The 14,090-nt window shown below is 42.0% G+C and overlaps 1 protein-coding gene across 2 annotated transcripts in view; it reads right to left on the bottom strand.

The window, feature by feature from the left end:
- Positions 1-14,090, bottom strand: part of LOC129372920 (tetratricopeptide repeat protein 28-like) — a 217,939-nt gene that overhangs the window by 5,082 nt on the left and 198,767 nt on the right. For both annotated transcript variants that reach the window (XM_055050520.1, XM_055050521.1), the window contains 11 exons: positions 12,631-12,760; positions 12,316-12,534; positions 10,274-10,433; positions 7,693-7,833; positions 3,214-3,358; positions 2,887-3,066; positions 2,222-2,766; positions 1,283-1,530; positions 1,065-1,189; positions 750-981; positions 323-399 (listed from right to left, as the gene is read on the bottom strand). In XM_055050520.1, coding sequence (XP_054906495.1) covers positions 323-399; positions 750-981; positions 1,065-1,189; positions 1,283-1,530; positions 2,222-2,766; positions 2,887-3,066; positions 3,214-3,358; positions 7,693-7,833; positions 10,274-10,433; positions 12,316-12,534; positions 12,631-12,760 — 2,202 coding nt within the window. The remainder of the gene's footprint in view (positions 1-322; positions 400-749; positions 982-1,064; positions 1,190-1,282; positions 1,531-2,221; positions 2,767-2,886; positions 3,067-3,213; positions 3,359-7,692; positions 7,834-10,273; positions 10,434-12,315; positions 12,535-12,630; positions 12,761-14,090) is intronic.

The following is a 14,090-nucleotide window of genomic DNA, read 5'->3' as shown; positions in this document are numbered from 1 at the left end:
TGTAGGTCTTTTGTCACATCTAACCAGAAAACTTTCTTCCACGTTTGCTGCCCGTCACATTCCCAAAAAAAGGTAAATCTCTTGTATCTCCCTTTTATTTCTGAAATATATTGGTCTATTACATAATAACTCAATAAAAATATGGAAGCTTCAAGATTCAAAGTGGAAAAAAAAAAACATTCAGAGAAGTTCAAAGAATATGATTGCTTTGCAAGGTAATGTTCTTTCTAGAGATAAACACTTTCTAGTTCAAACAGCACATGTCATTTGAAACCAAGATCAATTCCATATTGTGCATTTGTTTGAAGCAGCAGGCTCTTACCCGGTTGATGAGCTGCTCTCCTGCCTCTGAAGCAGTGATGAGTTTACACAAAGCCTGGAGAGCTGGCGGTGGCAAACCTAAGGGTTGGGAACAAAGGAAGCTTATTGCTATTCATTCAAGAAACAGCATTTATACCTCAAAGTAAGCCACACTAAGCAGATGGCCCTCAATGTGAAATAATAGAAACATAAACTCATAGATTATATTTTTCAGTGAAACAAAATAGATAATTTTGCAAGAGACTAGCAAGTGCAGCCAAAATGTTGAATTGTTTTTTTTTAAGCAGTGCCATTGTCAAAAGGCTTTTCATTTCACCTTTAATATCTTGAACTTTCACCAGAGAAACAAAACAAAGAACAAACAACACGTAACTTGCTACAGATTCTGAATCTGTCTGACCTGTGATCTTCAGCTTGTGTCTACATACCCAGTAGTGATTGTAGCGTAGTGCTACACTGCTGGAGTCTGTCTCCTGGGTCAGCAGTGGGAAAGAAAACTGCAGCAGGAATACCGGTGCCTGCGGAGTCGAGACGGAAGCCCACGGCTGTCAGCAGGGCCTGCCAGCCGGGAACGCCCCCGACCTTGTTCTCCACACTCTGCTGGGATGTATACATTGAATTACGTTGGCCATTTTGTATCCTCTGAAGAGACTTCTCCACCTGAAAAGATAATAACAGCAATACATCAGTGTGTTTGTGTGCTGCTGGTTGTCAAATTTTGTATTGTTTCGTTGATATCTCACCAGATGAAGCAAGACTCTCAGAGCATCACGAGCTCGATCTGGATACTGCAAAATTTCAGCCAACGCTTGGCCAATAAGGGAAGATGGGCTGTTAAGCTTCACGTCATTGCCAATCAGCATATATCCTGAAGGGAGAATAAAGCAATAAGAACAAGTCATTTCATGGTCATTTCTGTTCGACTTCAACTGAATTAATGCATGAGAGAATTATATCTAACCTGCCCAGTTGGACGGATGAGAGTACTGTTTGCTGCTCTGCACGGTTTTCATGGCATCTGCTAGTGCTGCACTAGCCTTGGTCCCGTTCAGCAGGGCAGAGTAAAAAGCATGGACAAAAACCTTGGAGGCTGCAACGGGTACAGGCCACAAGGACACGAGAACACACTGAGCACCAGCAGCCAGGAAGGCTCTGGTTAGTCCCACAACACCATCTGCTGTCACCTTGCTGCTAGACTCTTGGTACGACCTGCAGCCACAGAAAAACAGTAGAGATTTGGTGTGAGATTTAGCTTTTCATACAATATTGCAATCAGCATGTCCTCTGTTTAAAGGCGATGCCTCTAACCACCCCATTTTTCATATGTTGTCATGTTACAAACATGAACCTAGTGTATTTAATTAGGAGCTTGTGTGATTGTCCAGCACACTAGTAGAAGGCCACTGAAGAATCGGTTGACAGGCAGCTGTTATACACTTCACAAGTCTGGCTTTTATGGAAGAGTGCCAAGAAAAAAAGCATGGTTAAAGAAAGACAAAAGAAGTTATGCTTGCAGTTTTTCTATATGCTGTTTAAAGGACACACCAAACTTGCAGAAAGGTGTTTTGGTCAGATGAGTTTAAGACTGAACTTAAACCCCAGTCTTAAACCGACTAGGGTGTAAGTCCAAAGCTTTGACGATGCAATAGCGGTCAGAAAAAAGAACAGAATTGCTTTAAAGTGTTTTTAAATATAGATGCACCCAAATCTTTTCATTTTAATAGTCACAAGATGATTGAAAAACATGCATCATATTCCCTCCAATTCACAATTATGTGAAATATTGTGTTTGTTTATGTATAAAAAAAGTTGCACAAGTTTAACATGACAAGTGAAAAAAATTCAAGGGGTATTAATACTTTTACAAAGCGCTGATTGTCTCCACATCCTTTACACCTACCCCAGCACCACCAGCTTGACAGGCAGCCTCAGGTCCAAAATATCTGCAGCTGTCAGCAGGAACTCCTGCAGGGGCGGACTGTCACAGATACTCTCCACATCACTGCTGTCATCCTGCATGTTGAGAGACTCTGGGATGGTGTAGCCGCTGCCAACGGATCCCTTTCTGCCTCGACCGCTGCTGCCTCTCCGACTGCTCGCGCCTCTGCCTATTGTTCCCACCCCAACAGTGGCACCTGCTCCGCCAGGTACACATTCAGGGTTCGGGGTGAGCACTAGAGCCGCCAGCTTCCAGGAAATGTGGGTGGCAAAATGGGCGCATTCAGCCTGAGTGAGGGCACCCATCACCCTCTCCTTGGTGGCAGATGAGCCAGTAAGAGGTTGACACCCCAGTAGCTCTGCAACCATTAGAGCTTCTTCCTCAGCGGTGGGCATAGGTCCCCAAAGCCAGCGGTCCATCACAGGTGAGGGAAGTTTAGGATTTCCCACCACTGCTGCCATGGAGACACCACCACAGGGAGCTGGTCCAGGACGCCGAGAGTGAGTCTAAGAGTACAGAACACAATTTAAATGTGCACAATGATCCAAGGACAGATGGTCAAAGATTTCTTAAAAGACTAATACATGTCTTATGTTAATGGAAATGAACTGAATGAGAAGTCAAACCTTTGCGCTGAATCCAAGTCCATGGATGGAGGGCACAGCAATGAGGCTGAAACGCTCGTACAGGTATTCATTAGAGGAGCTTCCTTTTAGCAGAGCAAATGGGATGAGGTACAACTCTCCTTCCAGAACCATCACCAGCTGTCTATGTCTGCCAACAGGCCCGCTGGAATGCATCAGCCCCTGTCAGATAAAGGAATGAGAAAAAGTAAATAAATATTCAAAAACTTTTTTGACGGTATGTGGTGATTTTTCTTGTCTTAGGCATTGCACAGTTCTTCAACAAACATTTGTCGGATGTAGTCAATCACTGAGAGAGGCAGCACTCACCCCCTCCATAGGTGCAATGAGTAAATCGTAAAGTGCCCGCAGTGGAGGTTTGCCAAGGTTGCTGGAGCGTCGAGGCAGTGAGGAGTTACCATCTTTGGCAGGAGACATAGTGTTACTGAAGAGGCTAGTCATACTCTGACAGCTCCTGCACAGAAACCACAGAAAGAAGCAGCGGTTTTATCTTGTACATCTTACTGAAACACTGCAGACTGAGGAAAGATTTTTGGAAAATCTCTCACATCATGTTTTTGATATAAAGTCATTCAGTTTTTTTTTTTCTTTATTTTAATACTGGTGAATGTGTTAAAGTTATTCATTGGCCACACTTCTCAGACTCCCTTGAAAATTTACACCATTGCGTTGGAAAGCAGGCTCCCAGCAATTAATGAATGTGGATTTTTTTTTTTTTCCTTTGGAAAGCTGGTACCGATTGTATGGCAGCCTCAATTCAACCTGATGGCCCCTGGGTAGCTAAGGCTGCAATGTAGCTCACCACCATCAGCATGTCAGTGTGGTCATAAAATCTAATATGCTTTGGATCCTCTGGACTGGATAAACCATTATACGTTTACCATTTGCATCTTATCCATAAGTGATGGCATGATGAAGAAGAAGATGGATAGAGACACTGGAGAAGTAATGTGGGGACTTGTCCAATCTATCATGGTAAAGAAAGAGCAAAGGTAAAAGGTAATTCTTCTAGATTCCACTCCCCACCTGTAGTCAAGAAAAATTAATTGTGACCAAGAGAATTATATCCTAGATACAAATGACTGAAATAAGCTACTTCTGTTCAACTGTTGAGCTCAGGACTAGAAATAATTTGAGGAGCTCTGTCATTTGGGGGGATCTTGTAGTAAAACCACTGCTCCTCTGCTTCAAAGCAAACAAGAGCTGGTTCTGGCATCTGCTCAAGATGCCTCTGAGGCATCTTTCTTTGGAGGTTTTCTTCTAGATTAGACCCTGGGGTCAGACCCAGAACTTCCTGGAAGGACTATACTCCTTCTTGCCTACTAATGCCTTGCGAGTTTTGAGTTGTAAAGGGGGAGTAAGAACTAAACTACGTAGGACAAGCCCAAATATTTGGTATTTAAATTTCAGTGTGAACAAGAAAGGAAACCAGTACTCAGTGCTCTTGTTTTTCTTAACTGTTTATTTGCTTTTTTCTGTGTAAAATGACATTTAGATGAGCTAAAGAGTAGAGCAAGTCAATTGTCCACCTTAGATTTTTTTTTAATGCTTCCATTTTGATCCAGGTTTAGCTCTTCTCTAGGCAGGTGTTCAGGTCTAAAAACATTACTTGGCCACACTGAAAAAGCTGTTAATGGCAATGATGTTACTCTGCTTGATAAAACACCAAACTGGCCTCACCTGAACCCCAAAGAAAATCCATGGAACATTGTCAAGAGGAAAAATCAGAAAGACCAGAACCAAAATGTAAATGACTTAACATCCGCTATTAACACAACTTGGGCTTCTATTACACCTCCACAGAGCCACAGGCTGATCGGCTCCCTGCTATGTCACATTGATGCAATAATTTATGCAAAAAGGATTCCCAACAAACTGTTGAATGCATAGAAATGAGAAAGTTTAACAAAAGCCCGATAAATCTATTTTTTGGAGACAATTCTTTTTTATCACCTTTAGAATTGAATGAATGAATTTCTGTAATGAGTACAAATTTCACAACACTATATATATTTTTGTAGATGTATCTGCTTGTTAACGTTCCACTGATATTATACTGCTATTATAAAGGTTGCTCACTAGATGGCAGCATTGCCCTTCTGTGGTACTATTAAAATTAGGAGAACAGACCTTTTAGCTGAGTCCCTACATAAGCAATAGGTAATGAATAGCAGCACTAATCTCATCCTATATTGTCTTATTTATGTACAGTGCAAACCCACAGCCATACTTTTACTGGTTTTCAGCATGTGGGATAAAAGAGAAACTCTTCTTTTGAGGCATATATCTGGCGAGATTGAAGTAACAGCTCAAACTCGGCCTCACCAACACCCAGCATACTGCGAACTGTGCTAATGGTGGCCCTGGGGTTAGAAACCTATTGCTTGGCCCTGTGGGTCCAAGCTTTATGTCTCAACGTGTCACTTCAATCCATCTGCTCCACAAGCGCTAGAGTTTCCTCTGGACCCCTGCCAACAGACATCTATCCTGCCCTTCTGGTAGCCTCAGGCCACAGGCTTCCCTCCAGCTTCTCAACACTCTGTCTCTCTCCCAGGCCTTGGCAAGAGACTCCATGGGAAAGCAAAACAATCATTTGTTAGCCTGACAGGAGGAATGAGAGAGGAGGCAAGGTTGAAGCCAAGAGAAGGTGTAGAGTGCACCTTCTCTTGGCGCAGTCTGCAAGCTTTGCTTTGCTTCAACCACACAGCAGGCAGTGGGGTTGAAGGTGAAGACTGTATTCACTGACTGTCTACCTCAGTCACAGCTGAGAACGATCAAAAGGCTAAAAATGTCAACAAGTAAATCATTGTATGAACTGACCTATTTTCATCCCCACAAAATGAAGCAATGTGCTTTTTCTTCACGAAATGATCACTTTTAAAGTAGGCTTTGTGTTTTATTTGGATTTACTGTCTTTTTACTGACAGCTTCATCAAGACCATCAAACAATCTCATTATGTGTTGACTGTTCATAATGACCTAATGCTTTACACGCTGATCGGATTAGACAGACTTTCATCATCACCTTCCCATACTGATCCTCTGTAAAGATTAAAGATAAAAGAAAGCAATTGACAAATCTTGTTAATCCTCAATGTATTATTTCTGAACCACTCCTAATACAATGGTATTTGTTTGAAAATTATTATGCAGATGTACCTAGAAATCATCTGGTGACTGGAATTGGCCTCATTTGGTAATCAGCTTTCATCAGATTAGTGAACACACAACATCAAAGCACTATCCATAACACTCTTCAGTATTGAAGCTGCTGCTGAGGGAATACAACACAACTTTTTTCCACATCAAGAAACCTCTTGAAAAGATATTGTATTTTTGACAGCACCATTCAATTATAGTGTTATTTTTAAATAGCCAGTGAGGCTTCAGCAGCTAAACGGACTCATTTTAAAGAGTCCAACTCTGACTATCATTAAACAAAATTGATTAGTACTTATTACCAATTTATTTGCAATCTGATAGTAAGGATAATGTTTTGCTTTATATGCATTGCACCCAAAGACTGATAATGTTTACTGGACTAAATGCTAATGTAAATTACAACACAGTTTAAAATGTTGACTCTGTTTTCATTGTGTTGCCCTTTTAATTAATAGTAAATTCCAATTAACCAAAAACTGTGTATCAATAACAGCCTTTTCTCACACAATGTGACTTTGAACATCTAATCATAACAGATTCCTGGAGCCAAGTGTGGTCAGAATAAATGAATGAATGGTTTAATCTAATACAGCAAATCAGAGGTTCTTTCAAATATTAAGAAAGACGCATATGTTAATTTCAAAATTGTTTACATTTTCAATGTATGGAGAAAGTTGAAAAAATATCTTTTTTTTGCCATTTCTAGTTCTTCAAAAACTTAATTGTAATTAACAAAAATCTTTGAAAAGAAATTGGTGCACCTCTACTTGTTCTAATTATTTATTCATTATAGTGACAAACTGCATAAAAAATTGACACAAAATGTCAACGTGAGAAGAAAAAAAATAAGCAAAGCCAAAGAAAGCGCACTAATGATGTGAAGGCAAACCTCAAGAGAAAGGTGTTTAAGTGTTTCCCCTCATTTTCTGTGGTTTATGTATTATGATAGAAGCAGGCTCCTTAGCATGTTCAGCTTTATAATTCAATTTTTTTTGGAGTGCAGAAAGAATGAGAGGATTATTACCAGCACCCCATTAAAAGGGCCTAATGAGCACGGAGACTCAATTAAAGCTGGAATTACCCCCTCATCAAAGAGCAGCTCAACTGTGGACTAGGACAGGAAAATATGACCCAGACACACACACACACACACACTTTCTTTGGATAAGCATTACCTATCACTGCAATGTATAAGAATAGTTGGGATTTTGCTAATAATCACACATTGAACAGGCCTATTATGGGCATTTAATAAATCTGCACAACAAACATGGACGGTGCAAACAGTGGCCTTACTGGTGACTGGGGAAAAGACACATACACAAGTGTGTGCACGCAGATGAACACACACACGGCTCCATCAGAGGAGAGAGTTGATAAGGGCTTTAGCAGCTTGGCTTTACTCCGTCTATTTAATAAGGAGGATTCACATGCTGCCTCTGCGCCGGCAAGACAATGGCTCATCTGTGAAAGTCCTTTCACAGATGAGCCACAATACCCATGAATCTCCTTACCCAAGCACATATTTTTGATCTTCTTGTTTTGTAAAGAAGAGGTTTTCAGTAGAATTTGGCGATTGAGTGTGAGAGCGCAGCAACTTTATGTTGACGAACAACTGTCCCCTACCTGTTGAACAGGTTGTTTCTCGACACCATGCGCAGGAAGCCTGTCGGGTCGGTGACCGAGTTGAGCTTGTTGTTGAGTTCTTCAAACTGTTGGTCCAAAAAATCACCCGCCTCACTCTCTGTCTCACTGCTAGAACACCCCCTGATGGAGACAGAAAGAGATTGAGTCAGAGAAAAAACCATAAAAACATTGGCAAGGGAAAAAAAAAAGTGCCTCTCAAGCACAGCAGACAATACAGAGACGTACATTGTCTCTTCGTTGTTAAATCAACTCCACACATTCCCGATCCACCATAAATACACACGATTCAACCCACACGCTTGGCCCAATTTCCCAGCCTTGAGCCGACACCCCGATGATAAGCACAGTTAAATCCTTTCATTATAATGCTGGTAATGCTGATCTCGTCTGTGGGGAGTCAGCCACCCCCACCCCACTCTTCTTTCTCGACACCACTCCTATTTCTGTCTCCATGTTTGAAGCATTTCTCTAATGCACCAAGAGTTAAAACAAATCAAATGTCATATTTTAACTCTACTTACAACAACAGAAGGAGAACTATCTCACAAGGAAGGAGTGGAAACACAAAAACGGCATTCTTTGTGGACAACTTAAACTGTTTCAGCGTATCACTTCTTCTGCCAATGTCTTGATTAGCAGGCATCAACTTCGTAGTCGTTTTTAATAAGGTCAGTCGACGACAGCTTTGATATTCCAACCCTTAACACCTTCTTAGTCCATCACCACAGGTTATACTGTTAAATGTAAAACTAGTCATATTCCTAGCAGATTTAGATTTCAGCTAGTTTTCCTTTTACTTTACCAACATCTTTTTTCACACTGAAAAGATAAAGATTTGTGTCAAAGCATAAAGCATAATTGTAAATTTGGAATCCGTAGAAAAGTTCAAGTGACTACGCCATTGTGAACTGCTAATTTAATATTCTCAACAGGTTAAAACCAGCAGCTGTGTAACTGGTTGGTGGTAATTAATGACTAATACAGCATTAGTCATTAATTGTGGCTACAGTATAAAGTACTACTAAGAAATACAAGATGACACTGTGGAAAGTCTTAGGGGATGTGAACAGGAAGTCAAAATTGATATCTAAACTGTCATGGCTGATGGTGTAAGAGGTGTAAAAGAATTCAAGAACCCCTACCAGGGCCGTTCTGAAGAATATTGACCCTCCTAGTTGTGACATGTGAAGGTGGATAATAAAATAACTGGATGTTGTTTGATTGCACAGATGTGGACCAAAAATAAATCCAAGAAAGGCACACAAAAGCCTATTTTGGCTTTGGAAAATGTTATCTGTGCAAATAGGAAGACTTCTGCTCTTCTGTTTTTTGGCGAACTGGCAGAATCCAATTATTATTGGCTGTAATGAGCATCAGTGAAGCTATTTGATAGGGCAACAATGAGATTTCCTGTCAAAACTGTTTATCCTCATCTCTCTTTGTCAGTTTTTGTTTCGTACACATTCTCTTACCGTTTCACTTCCACCTCATTCATTTAGTCTCCAGTCATTTCAGAGTGCTGCAGCCCCTTTGTCTGCACTCCAGACAGTGAATGGGCTGGTAAGTGGTGCCATATTGTGCCCATCCAGGCGCAGTGGTGTGTGTGCAACTTCCCTTTGGAGTAGTAAATGAGCTGATAATGGGGCAGGAGGGCCAAGCTGCCACGGCATTGGAGGTAGACGCTGGGCGCACCAGCTGGGCACTATGGATCAAAAACCAACTAGAGACACATCAGAATGGATTTCAGTGGGTGATTTTAACTTTCACTCTTACGTTTCATCTTCCATCTCTTTCAGAGTCTCTCTGGCTGCATCCCCTGTTGTGTGTCAGGTCTTTATTTACCGACTTCGGCTCCTTTGACTCTCCCCATTGATTTTATCGCCTCTTCTCCTTCTGATTCTCAAAGTAACCCCCTTTATCTTTTGCTTCACTTCTGATGCACTATTTGTCAGGTGGACTCACCATTCCTGTGCAATACAAAGAGCCATTATTCCATCTCATTTATTTCCTAGGAATGGACAGGGGACTCTGTCAGACAGGTGGTGGGAGGGCTTTCATCCAAGGGTTCAGTGGGGCAGAATAATGCCCTTTACACGTAGAGGCATGGTAAAAAGAGCTAGGTTTCAAAAACGTTAAGTTTCTGCAACAGCCTAGGCAGAAAATTGTTTAGTTCTACTCTTTCCAGCTAGAGACTGGCAGCATGTTATTCTGTGATTTAGCCTAGACTATTAATTTGATTCTCTGTTGATGCATTGAGGAGATTTACAATCTAGTGACTGTACTTCTAAAAAAGTTACAGTTGGAATATATCAGTCATGAAACTTTCGTGTGCATTTAGAATAATAATGAAGAGGGAAGTATTTAAGTAAAAGGTGAACATTGCATTACTACGTACTGCAAATCATACATTTTGTGCAAGGAGAGACAGCCCAATGACTTTGCCCTCCAGCTACATCCCAAAAAGAACTGGGACAGCCAAAGCCCCGAGAGCAAGCACCCAAAACATACGGCTCAGAACTCATGGAGGGATTAAATGATCTTTTAGATGTAGCCGTCCTACCTGCTGTAGTACGACTCGACTCCCAGGGCCTCCCGAGCGCAGGCAATGTGCTGCTCCAGCGAAGAGCTGCTCACCATCCCACCACCACCTCCATCCTGGAAGTCTGACCCTCCTTCTGACACACCCTCACCGAGGTAAACCTCATGAAACTTCAGGATTCCTGTGATAATTGGCAAAACAAAACCAAGCAGGACTTATTTTCATTTCTCGACATCCATTTCTACTTTGTTTCTGCGACTTGTTCAATACACCAGGAAATATTTGATCATTTAAACTGAGAGCTGTGGGTAAGGCCATGTGCAACAGTGCATCTGTGAAAGGGAATGAATAAAACAAACATTTATTCAATAAAAGATAAGAGTAGACTATCTCTGCCATCTGGTGCCTGCTAGATCTGCTTCAAGCAGGAGGGAATCTGAGAAATGGGCTACATGCGGTTTGTGTGTGATTTCTCTAGGACTTTGCGAGAATATAACGATTCATTTACAAGAACCAACAACTATCAGTTGCTTCGGACACTCATGTCTGAATTGTGCAGAATTCACGCAAATGTAGAAACCTTCGCTTTAAACCCCCCTTTGTTATCGACGGACCTCCTTAGAACTGGCCATGTTTTGGTGCCAGCTGGATGCCAGGGAATGCCAGGAAGTGACAGACAGGCGATTAGCGAGCAAGTGGCACTCTCTTTGCCTGGGGTGATATTTAACGCTTTGAAGAGCTACACTACTCTCTATGGTGTTTCTGCTTATGAGACTACCGCCGGGGGTCAAGTTCAGCTGGTTGCCTAGGAGTTCATCTTGATCAAATGTTGAGGGCCTGTGGCATGGGACATGAGTCACTGCTCTCATTTCCTTTCCTCACAACGGCAGCAAAAGTGGCCTAAAGTAGAGCTAACAGTATGGCAGCCACGGGAGGTGTGTGACATGAATTTTAATTAACTCAGAGCTTTCTCTGTTCCCTTAATTAAACAGGAATTTCACGAGTCATGTGTACAAGAGGGGATGGGTTTGGGCTTCACCTGGAAAACCACATTTGTTCTACTGAAAATATACAGAAGGAGGAGGCATGCAAAGATGCAATGTCCACTTCTATTTCAGAAGAAATTTTAAAGAAATGCAAATGTTATATTTGTGGGAAGTTGTTCCTAACGTTTGGCTACGTCACAATCTGTGTCACTATCAGTTAGTATGCTTCGTTTGCAAATGATTTCTAGGGTGAAGAGCAAGGCAGGGGGCAAATCCTAACAGTGGAGAGGCAGGTGGCACTGCCACATGGTGTCAGATCTGATCTGTTCCCCCTCTGTCAGCTCCAATGAAGCCTCCAGCCTCCAGTCCCTTGTTTCTGCTGTGATTTCAGGAAGTTTTTATCTGTGTGGGTCTACTTGCCACTACAAACTACAAATAAAAAATGTTGTACTATCAAGATAATAAAGTATTTCAGCACATTAGTTAAACAATGTAAACGCAGTTCTTGGATTTTCTAAGATAGACCAATGTATAATTTTGTAGTGGAAGGGAAATTTTGGAAAGTTAACAGTTTGTAGAAAAACCTTCAGCTGCAAGTCTTGAGGTATTGGATTTTTTTATTTTTTATTTTTTTGCCAAATGTTCATTTCCAAACAGCTCACACTCAGTCAAACTGGATGGAGAACGTCTCTGAACATTAAAGTCTTGTCAAATTAACTTCACTCAGGTTTGCTGATGCAGCAATGCATCTAAAACTGGCAGAACACACGCTCTCTACAACCAGTGTTTAAGGCCTGGCTGTACTGAAAGTGAACCTCCATCCAAGTTTGAAATCTTTTGTGGGCTTTTTAGCTGGTTTTCTTCAGGACTGTCCTGCATTTAGTTCCACCCATCTCCCAATCAGACTCCTACAGTGTTGGCAGCATCACCACCATGTGTTTAGAGTGATGTGCAATATCAGTTTTCCACCACATATTTCACTTTACAAACAGCATCATTGTCACAGAAAATCCAACTGAAGCTTGCGACCGTAACAATGCAAAATGTGAAAAAGTTAAAGTCCGAGTGTAATCTTACCTGCCCCTGGTGCCAGTAGCCAGCTGTAGAGGTAGCCTGCTGCCATTGAGAAATACAGCACCAAGGCTCTCTGGCTGTTGACTGTGTCCAAGATGTGCTCCACTGTTACAGGTGTGTAGGGGTCCGAGTCCTGTTGGCCCGTCTGTCGCTCCACCAAGAGATCAGCGAAGGCTCGCGTACGGCCACGCTCTGCTACAGCCAAGGCCTCGTCATGGTGGCCTGAGGTGTTTAACAATGGTTAGAAATAAATAAAAAAGCTAAACACAAATGTAGTCACAGGAGACGTCAATGAAAGAGGATGTCTTGTCGGCTCACCGAGGCTGACGAGGACCCTTTGGAGAGCCTGGTAACAGGAGGTTTGCAGGTCAAACAGCGAGAGTTTATAGTCGGTGCTGTGCTGGGCCTCATGGCGGATGGTCTCGAACAGTGCAGACGCTCGGTAGAGCTGACGATGAACAGCAACAGAGATATTTTTACACTTTAAAACCGTACAGTTAAGAAATGTTGGTATCCGTACCAATGACAGACGGATGTCAGGTACGACAAAAAGTCCTGTTTAATTCAAACTTCTACAACCCTCTCTTACTACAATCATTCTTCAATAGGCATTTAGCATCATGCCTTTAGGCTACTCTGTGAAGAGGGATTGAATTTTTCAAGCAAAGGATAGTTTGGCCACTAGATGGCAGCATCCCACCTCACAGGTCATCCCTAATGAGCCTTTTTTTAATGTTTTCCTCCAGTTCTCCTTCCCTTCTCAACCAAGTAAAGCACAGTAGAATAGTTCATGAATGACTGCTAAACACACATAAATCTGTTCATCATCTTTTATTACCTGAATCTGGCATTGAAGAACAGGCATTTTTGTAATTCTTTGAGAGTTTAAAAGCTCTGAGTGTGTCACTAAATATTTCCACCCAGGACCTGGCTGTGAGGTTGAGGGAATGAGGGTGACAATAGACAGGCGGGGCATCAGGCAGCCTAGCCCAGCAGAGCTGATCAGGAGTGCTGATTCATGTGAGCCGTTATTGATTTCCTATTTCTGCACTTATAGCAGCCCTGTTGGACGGCTGGTAGTGCTACAGGGCAGCTCTCCGGGAGACCAGAGCAAGCAGAGAGATAAAGAAAAAAAACATCTCTTGACCACAGTTTACTCAACACAAAAAGCTGCAAAACAGGAAAAGGTTACAGCTAAGTATTGGACTTTTTTTTTTTCTTTTTTTCTTTTTAGGATCACTCTGGCCGTGATAGGCGAAAGAATGCACAACAGCGAGAGCGCTTTTATTCTGAGCACTTGTACATGGATTCACTCTAGCTGATGTGGCGTATGCCAAGGTCATGCAGGAAAGTATGTCAGAGAGAATAAGAGGGGGAGGGAGGGGAGCGGCAAGGAACCGGAGAGTTCTGCTGCATTAGTGCTGGGCTCTGAGCGGCTCGTCTCAGGCTGATTTCACTGATGGGGCTCTGGGCTGATTGTAGCTCGTCAATCTGTTAGGGATGTGAACATTTGCCTGTGAAAGAAACTAATTCCCTACAGCATCTTTTCTCCAGCCTGATCCTTTCTATCACAAATGACAAGGAAACAAGCCCAGATGCGCTACATTCGCAGCAATGCGATTGGTTGTAGTGCGAGTACAATTTCTATTTTTGAGAATTGTATGGAAGACCATTGTGGCCCAAAATATAGAGTTGAATACTTTATCAAATAATCTCTCATATGACCGAATAATCACATATACATGCGGTACTGTAGGAGTTCTCAACTTTTTTTTCTC

This window comes from Poeciliopsis prolifica, unplaced genomic scaffold, assembly GCF_027474105.1.
Source record: "Poeciliopsis prolifica strain line A6 unplaced genomic scaffold, Auburn_PproV2 SCAFFOLD031, whole genome shotgun sequence".
Classification (NCBI taxonomy): domain Eukaryota; kingdom Metazoa; phylum Chordata; class Actinopteri; order Cyprinodontiformes; family Poeciliidae; genus Poeciliopsis; species Poeciliopsis prolifica.
This window is presented reverse-complemented; position numbering and strand designations above follow the sequence as displayed.